At 38.9% G+C, this 18,739-nt stretch overlaps 3 protein-coding genes and 1 pseudogene across 4 annotated transcripts; 2 read left to right on the plus strand and 2 right to left on the minus strand.

Moving 5' to 3' along the window:
• Nucleotides 1-73: 73 nt before the first annotated feature.
• On the plus strand, nt 74-1,930 carry LOC149049175 (uncharacterized; annotated as a pseudogene).
• Nucleotides 1,931-4,682: 2,752 nt separating this feature from the next.
• LOC149049176 (beta-1,3-galactosyltransferase 5-like) lies at nt 4,683-5,819 on the minus strand. Its single transcript, XM_089201805.1, has one exon. The coding sequence runs from the start codon at nt 5,776-5,778 to the stop codon at nt 4,798-4,800; it is 981 nt and encodes a 326-aa protein (XP_089057931.1). The 5' UTR covers nt 5,779-5,819; the 3' UTR covers nt 4,683-4,797.
• A 201-nt stretch (nt 5,820-6,020) lies between these two features.
• LOC149049177 (uncharacterized) lies at nt 6,021-10,373 on the plus strand. Of its 2 annotated transcripts, none has more exons than XM_089201793.1 (4): nt 6,021-6,091; nt 7,311-7,367; nt 7,831-7,890; nt 8,692-10,373. In XM_089201793.1, exons 1-4 carry the CDS (start codon nt 6,047-6,049, stop codon nt 10,234-10,236), a joined length of 1,707 nt encoding a protein of 568 aa, XP_089057919.1. In that variant the 5' UTR covers nt 6,021-6,046; the 3' UTR covers nt 10,237-10,373. The 2 variants fall into 2 exon arrangements, with proteins under 2 accessions (XP_089057919.1, XP_089057921.1); XM_089201795.1 differs by lacking the exon at nt 6,021-6,091 and adding an exon at nt 6,637-6,724.
• Nucleotides 10,374-14,824: 4,451 nt separating this feature from the next.
• LOC149049178 (uncharacterized) lies at nt 14,825-17,759 on the minus strand. Its single transcript, XM_089199253.1, has 2 exons — nt 17,112-17,759; nt 14,825-15,469 (listed from the first exon to the last, which is right to left on the minus strand). The coding sequence occupies exons 1-2, from the start codon at nt 17,651-17,653 to the stop codon at nt 15,187-15,189; spliced, it is 825 nt and encodes a 274-aa protein (XP_089055379.1). The 5' UTR covers nt 17,654-17,759; the 3' UTR covers nt 14,825-15,186.
• Between the last annotated feature and the right edge of the window lie 980 nt (nt 17,760-18,739).

The following is an 18,739-nucleotide window of genomic DNA, read 5'->3' on the forward strand; positions in this document are numbered from 1 at the left end:
GTAACTGTATGAACTGAGTTCAGCTGGTCAGCGGTTAACTTTCAGAGGCCGTTCAGGCGCACGTACAAACAAGATGGCGTCGGCCAGTGTCACGCCATCTTCTCGATACTTGCAGCTTATAGAAGGAAATTCTGAGGGGGAACATAGACCAGTCCCTTCAGCGATTGCTCGAGATCGATCTTTAGAATCAACCAGTGGAAATTACAAGCGCAGAGGAAACAGCGATACAACGAAAGTCCCGTTATATGAGCGAGTTAAGCAGTTCCCAGGCGAGAATTTGATTGTCAGAGAAAGAAAGTTGTTTTGCAGTGGATGTAAAGAAATCATTTCCACCCTGAAAAGTGTTCTGAAAATCCATATTTCGTCCAAGAAGCATCAAAACAGTAAAGAGAAGTTGAAAAAGTCAAAATTGAAAGACCAGACCATAATCGAGGCATTCAGAAGAGAAGGAAGTTCAAAAGATAGATCGAAGTTGTCTGTGAGTTTTTGAAGGCGGGTATCACGATCGGTAAAATAGACATACTACGGTCTCTGTCGGAGAAGAACAGCTATCGACTCACTGGAAGCTCTCATCTGGGACAGTATGTTTCCATGGCTTTGAAACAGGAAATTGAACGGATTAAACAAGAATTGGAAATACCTGGTCAAGTTAGCATGACAAGTGACCTTTCAGTCATTTTTGACGGCAGCACCAGACAAGGGGAAGCAATTGCTCTAATAGTACGTATAGTGGACAATAACTGGAACATTATCCAACGACTTGTGAGAATTGATGTTTGCTCTAAGTCAGTCAATGCCAACGAACTAGCACAAGTTCTTAACTAGTGCCTGTCTGTTGATTATGAGGTCAGAGCAAATTCCTTTCTCGCAGCCATGAGAGACAGTGCAAGCGTTAAACAAGCAGCACTGGACAGAATAACATTTATATTCCCTAAGATGCTGAATGTCGTGTGCTTCTCTCATACACTTGATAACGTGGGAAACCATTTAGTGATCCCAACATTGGTAGAGTTCGGAAGCCTTTGGATTAGAATGTTTCGCCATAGTTGTAAAGCCAAGCTGTTATGGAAGGATTTAACAGGTCAAACATCAAGATCATATAGCGAGACTAGACAGTGGTCCAAATGGGAGGTGTATCATCAGTTGATGGTGCAGTTTGGAGATGTCGCAAGGTTCGTAGAAGAGGCAAAGGACGCAAAAGTTTGCCCACAGTTACCGCCACAACTTCAAGCAATACTTTCTGAACCACAGCGACCAATGAACTTGAAGCTTGAGCTTGCCGCTACTATTGATGTTGGCGAACATTTTGTGAAAGCCACGTATCTTTTGGAAGGGGATGGTCCTTTGATTTTTGGCTTGTTATGAGAAACTAAGCGCCATTTTTTTTGTCAAGCTCCTTGTTTCCCTAACGTCCGTGCAATTGCAACTGCAATTGCGGAGGAAGAACGTAAGAGCACTCGAACGGAGTGCGAAGGCTTATGTTGTAGCCGGCAATTACGTGGTTTCCGAGAAAGTTCAATGTCGATCTTTATGATGTAGTGGTAGCATTCAAGGCTTTCAGACTATTCTGCCCCGTTAGGATCCAGTGGCTTAAGCCCACAAATGCATTAGTAGAGTCTCTGAGAGCATTTCCTTTCCTGGATAGTGATACTACCATCGACGGTCTCAAAGCCGAGCTTCCTGCCTATTTGGCTGCCGCTGAAGATGTTGTTACCCGACTGAAGAGAAGAAAGTCGAATGATGGTGTGAGCACGAGGAACAACTTCCTCGTTGGGCTTCCGCAGTGAAGCAAGTTCTCCTTGTTCAACCATTGTCTGCTAAGGCAGAAAGAGTATTTTTAATACTGAAGGCGTCCCTCAACGAGCAACAGAATTGTGCTCTTGTTGACTACCTCCAAGCCAGCGTCATGTCACAGTACAGCAAGCGCTAAGAACTTCGAACATTAATTAACTGTTTATCATTGGACAAGTTTTGACTGTATCAGAAGTTTTATAACAAACAATTGAACACTTTTCACTTCATTCAGTTGCTGATACACACATGATACCTGAGTTTCTACGTTTTGCTTGAAATTAAACAAAGCATTTTCTGCAAGCAAAGTAGCATTATTTTGAGAATCGAGCATAATTTGAGCATTTTTTTGGAGTAAAGCGGAATTTCTAGAAGTATAAAATGCCAGTTTAGTAGCATAATCGGGAAAGGCCTAGACCCTGAGACGTTCTCTGTTTTGGAGTGCAGGCATGAGTCCATTCAACGTTTTAATGACATAAGCAGTGACTTTGGACAGGTTTATAAAATGAATTAAACAATGGAAATATGTTTATGAATTCTACTCTAACCAATATCTTTTTATATCATATCCAGGTTTTAAATCAGCATTACTGAGCATAACTATCAAGTGAATATTTATTTCTTTTCTTTAATTTGTTACTGTAAAGTTTTTATTAATATGCGTGAAACTGCTGCTCGCCTCGATCAGCTGTTGCTATCTGCGAGCAGTAGATGTCAAGCCGTAAATATAACAGTACCAACTGAACTGAATTGAGTTGAATTAATGATTATGAACTCTAAACTGACAATGTGTAACAACATGAATACTCTAACCAACATATTTTTTACATCAAAGCCAGATTTTTAGTCAGCGTTTCTGAGCGTAATGATGAGAACTCTGTTTCAATAGGTAAAAGTAAAATTGAAAGCCTAGAAATTATTTGACCTCTGTAGCAGTGTGACAGTTTCTATTTTACCTTGAAACGGAATAGTTCCGCTGAGTAATCTTTGATTACATACACGAGTCAATGTTTTAAGATTGCTTGAAAACCAGAAAGAAGAGTTCATTTTATCAACTACATTTCTGAAATGAATTTTTCCGTGTCTCTTGTTTCCTCACCCTGCATGTGTCTGGATCAAAGAATATAAAGTCTTGATTGCTCTCAAGTCGGTAAGAGCTAAATCTTACATCACATTTTGATAGTTTTTAGTCTCAAAGAGCTACTCATTCGCAGACATGACCCTTTGTATTGGCATCAAAGCATATCAGTACAAAGTGATTCAAACTTTACAAAATCATCCAACAAGCTTTTGGACAGTCACGATTTGTGTATTTTCAAGGAAAAATAAATCTATTTATAATAAAAGTCGGATATAACGCGCGCTGTCATTGGTTGATAGCGCGTGCTCTATGAGAGTATAGAGCATAGAGCTGAGCTTAAGCTGTCACGCCATCTGCCAATTGTACTGTGTTCGAGCTTTTCCGGGACTTCTTTTTAGCTTTTTTCCGATAATTGAAAGTGAAATTTCGGAACTGAAGCGAGCCGGCAAGTAGCAACAGAAGAATCAAACAAAGGTTTGTAAACATACCAGGCGCCGTAATTTACATTATTAAAACGTGAGCAGATACGAAAATCCTCAAAGGGAAAACAAAATAAACATTCCGAGTTTTAAAGATTTTCACGCTCAGTTAGATTGCAAGCTTACGTACGGTAATAAAAATCAAACACAGCTAACACTCGTATAGTATATAAAGTTCAGTGTTCAAAAACAAAACAGAACAAAACAGAAATGATGAAAAATATAACCAAACTGGCATAATTGTTAAAATTCATACTAATCATGACGGTGTCTGAGCGAATATGATCATGCTGAATTTCATCGCGGCTTGCTCATCATGGCGATCTCCTGTCATCACAGTAAAGCAAGCCTCAGAAACTACATCGGCCGCCCTTCGAGTGAAAAAATAAGAGCTTGCTCTGATATCCTTTCCGATACGTTGAGTGGCAATTCACATCAGTCACTACAGCCGAGTTTTGCGGCGCTATCATCCCGAGCGATCTTCATGTCCCGGTGAATTCGGCTGTCGTTCATTCAAAAAACATTCGCCTTGAACAGTTTGTTTTCTACCTTCTCATGTGAAAAAACTCGCATGTTTTTATGAGCCATAATTCGGCTGAAGTTCACTGAACATTTCACTTCAAGATTAGAGACTTAAAAACTTCAGGCAAAAGTGTTAAATTCGACTTGCCGAATTATTTTAGTTTGTAAACTATCGTAGAATGTGAACTTTGATGGTTTTTGAACTTTGATGGTTTGACACTTTTGACGGCTTTAATCTTGTACAGCCAATCAGATTATTTGAACCACTCTAACAAGGATTCTGATTGGCTTATTGTAGCGTGCTTTATGAGAGTATAGAGCATGCTGACGACATTGTTGTTCGCTTTGGAAATAAAGTTTGTTTTGAAAATTAAAAGTAATGCTTGGGTAATTTAACGGATTCTTTATTATACAACAAATAGAGAAGCCTTGACTGTGCTCTGTTCTGTTATAAAGCACGCAGGAAGCGGCTGGAGCACTCAAGAAGTGGGAAGAAACACTCGACTACGTCTCGTGTTTCTCCCTACACTTCTTTCATGCTCTAGCCGCTTCCTGCGTGCTTTATAACAGAACAGAGCACAGTCAAGGCTTCTCTATTTGTTAATTAAAGTTGCAATCAATTTTTACAAGACGAGGAAGCAGTAAAATTCAATAAATTCCCCATAAAATAATAAACTGCGATAGTCGTTTCTTGATATCTACTGCTTATTTTGACAGATACACAACTTGCTCACACACTCAGCCTGATTGTCGGTGAATGTTGTAGCATCCAATGCCCTGATTCTGACTCTTCGAGCTACGCACATTCAAAACAAAGATAGCTTTAATTAGCTGCACTCAAATGAACTACGGATATTTTACAGGGAAAAATTATTCATTGAAGAATTTATGAAAATATACGTATGCACTAACCACGCCATCGAACTACTGAGGGAAAATGGCTAAGTTAAACATTTTCATTTGGCACTCTTCCCCTACATCATGCCTGACTAAAGTATTCTTTGTTGGAACACATACATATTGGGGCGGATGCCATAGTTCAAAACCCACATTGTTTGTAATATTTATTCCGTTCTTACTTGCTAGCATGCCAACGTAAACATCGTCCAGTCTGAAGAACGGCAAAGAAGAGAAAGTGTCAACAAATGCACGTACAACATCGTGAGATAAAATGTATCCAAAACCGGGGCAAAAGTCTGGATATCTCGTCCCGCTATATTCCTCGTAAGTTACCTTCCATTTACCCTCCCTTAAAGGAACAGGATTTGTGTAGTGATTGCCAGCGTAAAACATCTTTTTCGGCGTGGTGTGTGCGCTTAAGAAGGAGAGAACTCTTGGAACGTGCACGAAAACGTCGTCATCCAATTTCAAAAGAAACGAGAAATTGCAATACGTTACTGCCCATTCGAAGCCCATTTGTATCTTTCGGGTTTGATTCCAGTAGTGGTCATAATAGCTAGCTCGCACAAGGTCCTTAAGTGCTTCATTTTCGTCAAGCAACACGTTCGAAACTGTTTCATTCCGTGTCTGGGCGACAAGAAAAACTGACGTCCATCTTGGTTTTGCGGATCTTTCAAATGCCCATGTCTTACGAATGTTATTCCTTCTTTCGAAGTTACCTGGAGCGGATGAGATAATCATAAGAAGATCGTGATGTTGCATACAAGATCTCCTGGTTATAAGAAATGATTTGTAATGAGTTTGCGAAGTAGAAGTTGTCGTGTGATTCATTTTCAGTTCTCGTAATTGTGTGGGCTGCACGTGGTTTTCGACATCTTGTTGTTCACGAACACTGTCGGAAAAGGAGGAGCGAGTACTCCGTATAAGACCTAGCTGGAAAGATACGCAAATTGCCATCAGAAAAGCTAAAACGGTCAAAACTCTTTTTCCTTGAATTCGGATCATTGTATTCCAGATAACCTGATAAAATTGGGTATGCAAATAAAGTTGGCGGAGTGTAAACTTGCCTGCTGGCGCCGCTTAAAGCGAAAAGCGTAACAGAATTACTTATTTTTTCCGGGCGCCATATATGGTGCTGGTAGTTGGTAGAATTTCTACAGTGACGTCACTTTCCTACAAGCAAAGAGGCATGGCTGCTAAGCTGATTTAATGCGCGGGCCGCGCGAAATTGAACTGCTGGTTCCGTCTGCGGATTTACCGGCAGAAGTCGGAAATGGCGGAGGTTTTTGCGAGTTCTTCTGCTAGTGATAATCCCAGGGTATGTATTCATTTGGTATTTATGTTATCTTCGGCATTTCAATGTTTCAATTTTTAAGCTAAGCATACCTACTGAAAGCTTGAACTTAATCGTATTCGACTATTCCAGTCGCTGTTTTCGCTCGATATAGTCGCTCTCCTTGTCACCATCTCCGAAACTTATCGTTCGAAACTTATCATCTTCGAAATTTATCGTTCTTTTTCCCAATAACTTTCAGCTGGAATTTAGTAGGAGCCCTGATGATACTTGCGTTTCGTACGATTTTCGACTGTGAAGTGTGAAATTAATCACAATCGCCACTTTTATCTGTGTCAACGCTACAGAAACTTTTTTGTTTTGCCTGTAAGATAACTGTGACGACGCTTCAAGTTTTCGTGAATCTTTTGTATAACTGATGTCTCTCGAGTGAGATTACATGTTAAGTATCAATAATATGAGGGCATACATACACGGACTTTACACGCATTTTATGCATATGTAAAGTGCTACAACACGATATCGGAATTGAAGCGTGTTTGCTCTCCATCAGTGCGCATGCTGTGTCACTTGGAGCACGTTAAAGCAAGTATTTCTCGGCTTTATACGAATTACCCTTTATACTACTAATGTACAAATCAAAACAAACATCCAAAGGTATTTCACTACAAATATCCGTGCATAATTTTTAGCCAAATGTAGGCTATTGTGTTTATTATCCTTCATTTTACACAATGCTTGACCACCAGGAGAACTTCCTGAGGGTGGATCACAAAAATGGCAATTCCGGCCCACTCCAGTTGGAGCGAAGTAATCAGAGTAAAAAACCAAAAACACGGAAACAAACATATGCAAAGGGACACAATAAACAGTTTTGCTTTCACCAGACTGGAATAACATTAATAACATGCATGTCTTTTCATTTAGTTAACATTTAGCCTGTGCGGAGTCCTTGGACGCACCGGAATTATACTTCTAGTTTTATGCGTTTTCAGCGCTTTCAGTTAAGTCTTGAGTCTTAAACTTTTCTCATGCTATCCTAGCATTCCTTGTGGGTTATTGTGCAAGTAACCCCCCAGGTTTTGCTCTGCAATGACCAGTAATTTGCCAGTGGTTTTTAGGGGGAGGAGAGGAGAAAGCAAGTGATCACTTTTATATTAATAGCTAATATGTATCATGCTTTCCTCATTTTCCACATGGAACAGTTTTCGTTTGTTTTCAAGTAAATCATTTTATATCATAGATGTTGCCTGAAGAACCAATGTCTGAAGAAGAAGAAGAAGAACAGGAAGAAGTGGAGGTACAGCTTTATGTACTTTAATTCTCATAAGTGTGCACAGTGGTTACATCTAAGTGTGTGAATTAAGTTTGTGAGACATATAACCACTGAAATGTTATTGCATTTCTGTAAAGAAAAGTCTTAAAAATGATGTGAGCAAAGGTAGTATGGTTGCATTGTGACTTGTACTGCCGAAGTTAAGTTTAGATTTATAATGACTGTCAGTGGGTGAATGGACTTGTTAACCTTCCTTGAGATTGTTGAATGGTGATCAAGTATTTTCTTTGACAAATTTGACTGAATGCTATTGCACTTGGGGCTCTCTTACTATTGTGACAAGTTACTACACTTGTGCCTTCACCAAGGGTGTGTTTAATTCAGTGTGTAGGCTTCACTGTTCATTTGTACATACAATATAATTTTAAAAGCTCTTAAAATGGAGCAATAAATTTATTGTCATCTTTTTGTGCTGCTTATTTTATAGAATTCATCAGCATCTGAATATGAAGATGCTTCTGATTCAGAAAGTGATGAAAATGATGAGGTAAATTCTTTTTTCTCTACATATTCATAAAAATATGATGACTCTACAGGTTGTTTAAAAAAATCAACTAGAAACACTTTCAGCTCTGGATTTCATAGCTACATGTACATGCATTAAGTGGTTTAAGTTTGGCTTTTTTCATTACAAATAATATTCTTGTCTTGTTTATCAAAGTTCTTAAAGTCTTTTGTTTTTCATGAAAAAATTTTCTTTATTTCTGTTGACTTTTGCTCTAGCTATCTAGGAAATATGTGCCAAGTTGATTTCCTTGATGTCCAACATGACCTGAATAGCTTGCAGAATTGGTCCCTGACTGATAATGAGATTTTTTTCCAACCATCTAAATGTGTAAACCTCACAATAACAAGAAAAAGACAAAGCTCCGAAAGGTTATATAGGTTAATGGATAAGGATCTTAAATTTGTCTCTTCTGCAAAAGACCTTGGCTTCACTGTCTTGAAGAACTTGAAGTGGACCCATTTAAAAACATTCATTTTTAAACACTGCATATTTTTTCAGTCAATTTATATAAGTTATAAAAATACTTCATTACACTTAATGGGTGATTTCACTGTAAAACTGAACCTCTGAAACTCATGCAGAAAAAAGAAATTAGATCCACATTGATCGCATTCTTGATTACCTTTGGCTTGATTTTGACTTACAATTTACAGTAGATTGGGTTTGGACACGTACTGCATTATGATCATGCCAGGATAATTTTATATCTGAGGTACAAAATCGATTCATTGCAGAGTTTTTATTTTAAATTTTCTACTTTATTTCTTTTCTTGTGCACAGGACAGTGAATTCATGGACTTTCTATCTAAGCTAAGGGGCTCAACTGAAATCAAAGAAATTCTCAACAGTGATGGCCACTGTTCCATTCCAAGAATAGTGGAAGATTATGAAGCAGTTGTTGGGATAACAGCCATCACTGATACCAGAAAGGAGGGGCCTTCATCACGTCACACGTTGCCATTTATTAACTCCTTGAGGGAAGTGTCCTCTCAACTGCAAACATTTCAGGCCTCTCCTGAGACTCCAGATGGAACAGCCTGTGGTTCAGCGCTGAATGCTGCCCGTCAAATTTTGTATTGGTTGTCTGTTTTTATTTCAGTGATGGAGGCCAGCAATACAGGGCAGCCTACATGTACCGTATCATTATCCACTTCCACATCATCCACATTGTCAACACCAACATCATCTACATCAGTGTTAGCTTCATTGACATCATCTGCATCAACATCATCTGCATCATCATCATCTGCATCAATATCATCTGCATCACCATCATCTGCATCAACATCATCTACATTGGCATCATCTAGTTTGACATCATCTGTATTAACATCATTTACCTTGACATCTTCTGTATCCACATCACCTACATCATCTAGGTCATCTTTATCCAGTCATAACCCACCTGCTACAACTTGTGCATCTTTGTTGTCAAATGTTATTCCACTATCAGTGCAACAGGACCTGCATCCTTTATCCTCATTTAATCCGCAGTCTTCCTGCTCAATAGTAAATCCTCAACCTTCCACTTCAGATACTCTGCCATTTGGTCAGCATTCTCTGTCATTTCCTCCAGTTTTTTCTGCTACTGGTTGTACAGCGTCTCCGTTTTTTCATGCTCAGCTATCTTCATCAACTCCAATCCTACCCTCCACATTATCTGGACAACCTGCAACATTGCCTCCTCAAGCTCCCTCTATCTCATCCTTGCCAGTGGAAGTCACACCATCACCATTCCAACAAGTTTCATCATCCTTAAGCCTGTCACATCCGTCATGTAGTCAGCCTTCATCTTCACAGTCAAGTGTCCATAACTATTCAATTTCATCTACATTCTGCCCAGTCATTTCATCCACTGCATCCACTGTCTTGCAGACATTTCATCAAAATTCTCCTGCTCCAGCTCTTCAGCTATCTTCACCCTCAGTTTCATCTGTTTTGTATCATCAAGTTTCACCATCATGCTCTTCTGTGGTATTAGATCCTGTGACTCTTAACATCCATGCCAAATATGGTCTTCCTGGTCAATCCTGTTTAGACTGGCTAAATTCATTAACAATTCCAAGAAATGTTGAAAGTCTAGAGCAAGTGAAGGAGATCTGGGAGCTTGGAAGCCAACATTGTCCACCATTAAGAGATTGGACTATGCTAATGAGGAACTTTAAGTCATCCAAAGGACGAAATACTTCCATTTACAGTCAACGTAAATTTATTTATTTATTATTTCAACGTCATGGGTTTGATGTTAGCAGCATCTCTTCTCAGTACAATGGAGTTAAACCCGGTAAACTATACAAACTTTTAAACACTAGTAAACAAAATTGATGAATGTTGTTCCTGAAATCATTGACTACATTTTAATTCCTATCAATAAGTTAAAGCCTTGTATAAAGTAGCTGGTGGCCAACAAAAATTTCCCTGCTTTCCTGCATGAATCTTGACTGATTACTTTGCTACTGGTTGTTTTCAAGTGCCGTATTTGTAGGAGTGCTTGAATTACATCTTGTTGGTGTTTTTAATTATTTAGACTTAACAATAACTGGTCAATTTACCTGGCAGTTTTCTCGATGTACATGTAAATATATGCCTGCAGTTCATTGTGGTAGTTTTGCTCAACATTTTATGCATGAAAAGTAGCATCTTGAAGTTTAATTTTCATGTGGCTTCTCAATACTTGTTATTGGTTTTACTGGCCAGTATTTCTGCCGTTTCCTCCACTTGCTTCTTGCTCGGCAGTGAACAAGAGGAAATTAACGTAAAATTTGAGATACTTACAGTTTATCGCATTGTTGTTTTATAGTAATAATCTTTAAAAAACTTTTCATAGGACATTTATTGATTATTCCCTATTGTAGCTATTCAGTGTGCAACAATTTTGATGGAACACTTAGTGAGATCTACATGTGTAGACCTTAATACTTCTCACCCATGGATCGAAATACATTTCATTTGATTTATTTCAAAATAGGAAAATGCACGACGCATTCCATTCTAGTTTTTGCATGGAACTCCTCTGATTCTCTGGAGGTGCTGTCATGATTTAAATGAAAACTATTTCAGGCCCTTATTTGATCCATTTCAAATGTACAAATACCTTTCTTGTAAGACCTTTGACGCATGGAAGTAACAATTTTACTCTGACACCATACAACACCATTTATACTGTTTCCATCTCTCCCTCGTTTCCATTTTCCCGTTCCTTCTTTCGCTTTCCCGTTCCTTTTCCTTGTCCTTGTTTGTCTCCCTTTCTTCCCAGGTTAGGGTTAAAGGCCGCTTGGTGTCTCCAAAGAGGATCCAGAATGTTGGCCTATCTTATTTCCCTAAAAATAAACATTTGTTTTCGATTTTAGGAAACAAAAAAGAACCTTTTCCATTTGTCGGCTTAAGAGGTTCCTGAAGTTAAAGGCTAAAGAGGTTCTTTAGCTTAACAGGATCTTAATCGTGGGTTATGTTACTGGGCGTCTTTATACGCGTTTAGCCGTCGCATTTGCCCGCTGGAATACTATATTGGTTTAGCGCGAGGACAAGAATTCCAACTTGCAATTGTGACGGCAATACGCGTGTATTGCAAGTAAATACGCCCATTGTATCGACTATTGATTGAGGTTGTTATAAAATAATCGTCCTGTACGGGCGGTGGAATGCATATTGCTTACGCCTTATTGCATTGACGTCAATACCAAAGCAAAGAACCAAAATGGAGTTAGTTAAATGATAATACGTTTCAACACTAACAACCGTCTATTGCTGCAAATTAATACTGCAATTGAAATAATTAATTAGCACAAATTAAAGTTTTTCTGGTGCCATTTTCATGCGCAATGCTGATTTATCTAGCTCATTTCAATTAAAATAAGGGAATGTAGATCACGTGCCTAATTACTTCCTGTCGTTGTTGTTATTGTTTTTTTTTTTGCGTTTTGCTTGTATCTTTTTCCTTTTTGAAATGTCAACGTTACGGCGATTAGATGTCTTTCACAACGTAGAGTTTTGTCTGGATCCGCATGGCATTCGTTAAACCCTTTCACCCGACTTTATTTCTATTTCCTTGGCTTGCATCATCCTTGTCGCCAGAGCCGCTTGTCCCTCTTAGGCGGCTGAGCCCGTGCACGAGAATCTTGGCCGGTTTTACACAAAAAGAACGGCCAATCAAAGGAGCCGTCTTAAAATACTTTGTTATACAGGAGTTTGAAACTGTTGCTTCGACTGGCTCGATTTTAAACTCCCTTTCAAATCCGGCCGACCAAATCATGTGTCCCGAGAACCACTTGTTTCTCGTGCGCAGGCTAAGAAGGACAAGCGGCTCTGGGGATCAGAATGGGCCTGAATATCATTGTGAACAGGCTGTTTGGTCAAGAACGTCTTTATTCCATCTTTTAATTCGTTTAATGAACGATCGCAAAATGCGATACATCTACTGACCACAAATTGCGTTTTCACGTAATATGTGTTGTAAAAAGTAAAGGCTTTAGTCCATACTTTTTATACCACATATTGCGTTAACGCAATATGTGGTATAAAAAGTAAAGGCTATAGTCCATACTTTTTATTCCATATATTGCGTTAACGCAATTTGTGGCTCTAGCAGATGTACCACACTTTGCGATCGCGTTAAAGCGTCTTACTATTCTTTTACCAGGTTTTGCGTTATTACAAACTGTGGTATGAAAAGTATGGACGGTATAGCCTTTACTTTTGAAACCACAATTTGCAATAACGCAAAACCTGGTAAAAGAACAATAAGACATATTTTTAAACCGGAGAACGAACCTCGCAAAATGTGGTACATCTACTAGAGCCATATATAAATAGCGTTAACGCAATATACGGTATAAGTAGTCTTCCACCCAATTTAGCTGAGGTCCTACTACTTAACTGATAAGTAAAGGGACTGATCCAGAACGCCAGCATCCATAGCTGACGGGCTCATTTTATTTATTCTGTTCTGTTTTCCTTTCATTTATGGGCAATTGAGAACAAGTTTCCAAACGTAATTGTGTATAGGTATTGTAATTTTTGTCAACGATTAAACTTTAAACGCGGAATATGGGACTTCTAGTATAAAACGCAGTTTGCGGCGACTCAATCTTGGTCTGATTAATGAAAGCCATGTTTCGCGATCAGATTCTTATAGCAAAAGATGGGGTTTTGGTATAAAACACATTTTGCGATGTTTCAATCTGTGTCTAATTAATGAAAGCCATATTTTGCGATAAAATATTTAACGCGAAATATGGGATTCTTGTATAAAACGTAGTTTGCGATGTTTCAAACTGCGACTTCATTAAACGCCACAGAATGCGCCACCTCAAAATATGGTTTCTTGATGAGCACGATTTTCCAAATTCGCGAGACACAAACACTCCACTGGAAATTAATTTTGGTTCTTGACGAATTTTTCGGATAACGTACTTCTGAGAACCCAGGTTTTGCGATATCTCAAACTATGGCACATTTTAGGAACACATTTTGCGATAACTCGATCTGTCTTATGTTTTGCGAACAAACTTTAAACGCAAAATATGGGATTCTGGTGCAAAACGCATTTTGCGATGATTCAATCTGTGGCTCATTTAACAAACGTACAAAGATTCCCTCGTTTTGATTTTATGGCGATTTCTGATTTCTTAATTTACTTTAATATTTGGGAGGTAGTCCCAATAATATATTTATACAGGGTAACTCTACAGTACATGAGCATTGTTATTAAAGGGGTCTTTTGGGTAAGGGGGGGGGGAGGGGGCTATAACCAGGTGTATTTTTTTGTTTCCAGGTATAAGGGCCTATAATTAGGGGGGACTTGAGAAAGGTTTCGAAGAGAAACACGTCAATACAAATGGGTGGGGGCAATACAAGAGAGCGGAGCGTACAACAGCGGTAGAGAGGACATAATGGGAAAAGAAGCACTAGAAGAGATCGATGAGAATGAAGACATTCATTGACTGCTGCGCCTTCAATGATTTGTCCATTGAAGGCTCCTTCTTCCAACACAAGAAAATACACAAAGTAACATTACCTACACCTGCCTTCACTAGTACAATCAAATGGATCACATCACAGTCTCAAAGAAGTGGAAAAAAAACCCCTTTTTGATGTTAAAGTCACAAGAGGATCGGATGTTGACTCTGATTATCACCATGTGATTGGAATGTTTGAGATGAAGCTTGCTCAAGAGTATAGTGACGACAGCAGAAGGTATTAGTCAGAGTGGTTTTAATATAGTCAACTCTCTCTCTCTCTCTCTCTCTCTCTCTCTCACTCTCTCTCTCTCTCTCTCTCTCTCTCTCTCTCTCTCTCTCTCTCTCCTCCCTCCCTCCCTCCCTCCCTCCCTCCCTCCCTCCCTCCCTCCCTCCCTCCCTCCCTCCCTCCCTCTCTCTCTCTCTCTCTCTCTCTCTCTCTCTCTCTCTCTCTCTCTCTCTCTCTCTCTCCAGTACCCCTATCACCTATGCTTGCTAAGTCATTCCTCTAAAAGAGAGTGGTATGGTAAACCATTTATATAAACCATGACAAACTCCATGTATGTATATTGAGTAGGACTGGAACACTATACTACCCGTTCAAATCCTAGCCCAAAAATAATGTTTAAGTCTCGAAAAAAAAATTAAGTTAATAATTAATGACAGTTGATTTAACAATCCAGCAACATAATATTATTGATGTTTCTTTTGAATTTCCTAGATTTGTGGTTGGTGATCTACAATTACATCAAAACTGCCTCTTTTTTATTTTATTTTTCATTCCCAGGAAAAAATAAAAAAATTATTTAGGTATGAAGTTCAGAAGAGCTGATGTCATTAAATGTTTTGCAAAGAATTACCAGCAATATTTAATCGAAGATGGAGTCAGATACAGTTAGCCTTCACAAACAAAACATTACAAAAATGATATATAAGACAACTAAATCACATGACTATTTTTAGCTCAAATGATTTATTGCAAGGCTTGATGAAAAGAGTGGTATTAAATGAATCAAAGACTTTCTATTAATAAATGAAGTGAAAATCATTGGGAAATCATTCTGTTTCTTTCTAAAAAACTTGCATTGGCTTGAATACTTCCGAAATTTGCTTCCTTGCCAGCAGGTCATTATCACACAAAGAAAAGCCAAACTTCCTCTGCCTGTGTGCTGTTAAGAGATCGCTGTTGTTAACTGTTTTATTTGGGAAAAGATCTTAATATAGTGTACTAGTGTACCATTTTAAATAGTTAGTAAGAGCAATATAAAAAAAGATAGTGAGCCAAAGTGTACATTTTGTCAACAATCATGTCATGACCTCAGTCTTCCTCAGATCCAGTGAATAGTTCTTCACTTTCATCTTTCCTGCTGCTGCTGTCATTTTCACTGTTGGCATCTTGTTCATCTTCATCATCAACTGGAAAATCAACGTCTGACATCAGATTTGTGTAGTCCTCACTATTATCACTGCATTCTACTTCATCACCAGAGTTCCCATCATTACTGTGGTGATCACTGTCATCATCATCATCACCGTCATTACCATTATCATCTGCTCCCTCCAGCATCATTTCTAACACATCAAGGAATGGTGATGCCAAGCTGCAAGAATTAATTTAAAAATGATTTCAGAGGGCCTTAACATGCATCCATTTCAAGTGAATCTCTTTCAACTATACAACATGACATCGAATGTGTTTGATGGAGACTATGAAAATCCATCAAAGTGTACAATAATAGCTGTGTTCCAGAAAGAGCATGGGCCTGCTAACAAGCCAAGTTTTCCAGGGTTGGCAAACTTAAATTTGGGAACAGGCCAATCCTCTCACTTTCTGTGCTCTTCACATGACCTGCACTCACCCAATCTCAGTCTAATTCATAAAAAAAAAAATAATCAGACTTAACATAACTTAATGACATCACTCAAAAGAACAATTTGAATGCAGTTCAGTCAGGGAACAAAATCAAACACAGAACCTTTTTTAAAGTTCGCTGACCAAACCAATCAAACCAAAACACACTTGATCAAAACAATTCAAGTGATCATGGTTTTCTTCTTGGGGGAGGGGGAGGGGGAGGGGGAGGGGGAGGGGGAGGTTTGATTTTGTTGCATGGCATTTGCAAACTCCATCAAACTCAATCGAAAGAAAGAGTTTGATGGAGTTTAGAAACCAAAAGTTCTCATGGAATAGTCTGGGTTTGTGTCTCAAAGGTACAGAAAAAGAAATATATAAATTTATATACTTGCTGTCTTGTTTTTATCCTACAGTCTAGACCGACTTTTCTTGTATTATTTGAAAAATTTTATTGCTTAGCTTTTAAAACCAGTAAAATTTTCATTTTTAGTCTAAACGTCATGTGCATAAAATAATTTACCAGGCTTAGGAGGTTTTTTGTGTTTTCATGAAATGGGCAACTGAAATGCTTAGATCTAATGCCTGTTCTGCAGGACAATAAATCACCCATCGAAAAAATTGTTCATGAGCCAAAGGATAATTACATGTTGAAATTGTAATACATGTGTTATTTAATGAATTACAACCAGAGGTTTTCAAAGATTGTGATTTTTACCCTGTTGAACTGTGACACCCTCAAGGCCATGTTACACAATGCTCACAATTTCTGTTTGCAATAATATGCAAAAGGCTGCAAATTGCATGTTTGACATGTCACACACAACAACTTGTCTGGTAATGTTGAGAAAAGTAGAGGACAGTTCTACTTTTTGTGCAACTTGCAAACCAACATTTTGCAGCATTGCAGGTTGCCAAAATGGGGTGATTTTATTAAGGCTCAGGGAGCCTTAGTATGGTAGGTATGTACCGTATGTATGTATGTATGTATGTATGTATGTATGTATGTATGTATGTATGTATGTATGTATGTATGTATGTATGTATGTATGTATGTATGTATGTATGTATGTATGTATGTATGTATGTATGTATGTATGTATGTATGTATGTATGTATGTATGTATGTATGTATGTATGTATGTATGTATGTATGTATGTATGTATGTATGTATGTATGTATGTATGTATGTATGTATGTATGTATGTATGTATGTATGTATGTATGTATGTATGTATGTATGTATGTATGTATGTATGTATGTATGTATGTATGTATGTATGTATGTATGTATGTATGTATGTATGTATGTATGTATGTATGTATGTAACATGGCCTTCATTAAAAATTATAAGCCTAATACTGTATACTGTATGAATAAGCAACTTACTCAGGTCTAAAGTGCCCAAATTTTGGGAAATCGTGCCTCCTCCGCGAACAAAATCTGCATCTACTTTGGCAACGCCAACATCTGGCCAACGTTTTCGTCCTGACCCTTTCCTCCTCCTCGTCAAACCACTCTAGCCTGTCCACCAACAGGGACGGTACCACCGGGTTATCGTCTTCCCTTATTAATTGTTTCGATTTCATTAGTTTTATTCGCGAGGACACCAACGTTAAGAGTTGAGGCGATGGCGCCTCGCCTGGTTGCCATCCTCCCAATCTTCCAGGGGAGATGTCCTTCAGCTGCTTCTTGGTATCCTCGTTTGCGGTTTCGATCAGCTGGCCAAAGAATGCGCTCACCCCTTCTAGCACCGGGTTTCCTCTAACCTTATGCCCCGCTCTCAATCCTGCCTGACAGGCAAAGGTATAAATTGCCACATCTAGCAATTCTGTCAGCTCTTCTGGAAGGCGCTTTTTCGAACCTATTGTCCCAGACGAAGATGTAGCACACGACGCCATTGAGAATTTCGACAAGATGTTCTTTTCCATCGTTGTCGATTTTCAATATTCGCACCTCAAAGAGCTCGTTTTCTGATTGGTGCGGGAATAGGGGTGCTTTGTTACCATCATTGATTGTCTCCATCCAAATATGGAAGTCAATGAAAAGGCCGGAAATAGGAAATCACGAGGTCACAAGTTTTTGCCTGGGTCAGAGAATCTGTATAAATGTCAATGATTGTCAGTGGCCAGTTGTTAATATACGATTAAAGATGCCTTCCTCTAACCCACTGTCATTCCTGCGTCCTTTGTACGATATTGCTGTGTGGCAATTTATTTTGATGAGCGGCTACAAGGCAATTTCAGGAAGGGAATCACCCCGTAACACGCACATAAAGTTCACATGGAAAATGCACGAGGTCGTGGCTAATTTTTATGTAAACTGTTAGAGGTACGTGCCTTCGATCACTTGCAATCACAGCTGCTTGGTGAAGAAGTAAAATCCGCGACTGGAAATTGGGAAGTTGGACAAATAGCAACAACCAAACTGGTCGAATGGTGTCAGGATCAGTGGCGGAGAAAGGATCCCCGTCTTCCTGGGAGCAATGCAGCTTACTCCGAAAACGAGCCGTTAACCATACCATGGTTCGATAACATCCCCGTGTGTCATCGGTGCGGGGTGCCATGTCCAAGCTGCAGAAATGAACTCGCTTCTGAATTACCCTCCGAGATGTCCACAGCCCGGGCTATTTTAAACTTCGATGACATCCACGAGAACAACCAAAACGCGGGTGATGATGAGAATGCTGACAAGAACGATGACGAACGTGGTAATGAGCAAGGTGGTAACGCACCCAAGGAACCCGAATACTGCCCTGCAAGTCCTCAGATGCGAATGCAGTTGAGATCAAGGAAAAGGAAGCATGATGCCTCCAACTAAGTTGGTTCAAACAGTTCCGGACCAAAGTGGCGGGGTATTCTGAAGTTTAGCCAACAGTTCTTGTTATATTTCGATAAAAACACGTTCAAACGCTTTTTTAAGTTAAAATGCTATGCGAATCAAAAAGGTGATTTTTCTGTTCGACATTAAAATGTGTGCAGTGGGTTCTTGTTCCTGTTCCTAGAGAAACGTTGTTT

The sequence above is a fragment of the Pocillopora damicornis genome, chromosome 3, assembly GCF_964200805.1.
Source record: "Pocillopora damicornis chromosome 3, jaPocDami1.2, whole genome shotgun sequence".
NCBI lineage: Eukaryota > Metazoa > Cnidaria > Anthozoa > Scleractinia > Pocilloporidae > Pocillopora > Pocillopora damicornis.

What these genes read in the sequence shown, in the direction of transcription:
- LOC149049176 (XM_089201805.1), bottom strand. Translation starts at nt 5,778, where the DNA reads ATGATCCGAATTCAAGGAAAAAGAGTTTTGACCGTTTTAGCTTTTCTG.
- LOC149049177 (XM_089201793.1), top strand. Translation starts at nt 6,047, where the DNA reads ATGGCGGAGGTTTTTGCGAGTTCTTCTGCTAGTGATAATCCCAGG. An exon ending in CTGCTAGTGATAATCCCAGG is followed by an intron (nt 6,092 to 7,310) that starts GTATGTATTCAT and finishes TTTATATCATAG; the next exon opens with ATGTTGCCTGAAGAACCAAT. An exon ending in AAAGTGATGAAAATGATGAG is followed by an intron (nt 7,891 to 8,691) that starts GTAAATTCTTTT and finishes TCTTGTGCACAG; the next exon opens with GACAGTGAATTCATGGACTT.
- LOC149049178 (XM_089199253.1), bottom strand. Translation starts at nt 17,653, where the DNA reads ATGGAAAAGAACATCTTGTCGAAATTCTCAATGGCGTCGTGTGCTACA. An exon ending in TTTGGGCACTTTAGACCTGA is followed by an intron (nt 15,470 to 17,111) that starts GTAAGTTGCTTA and finishes TAATTCTTGCAG; the next exon opens with CTTGGCATCACCATTCCTTG.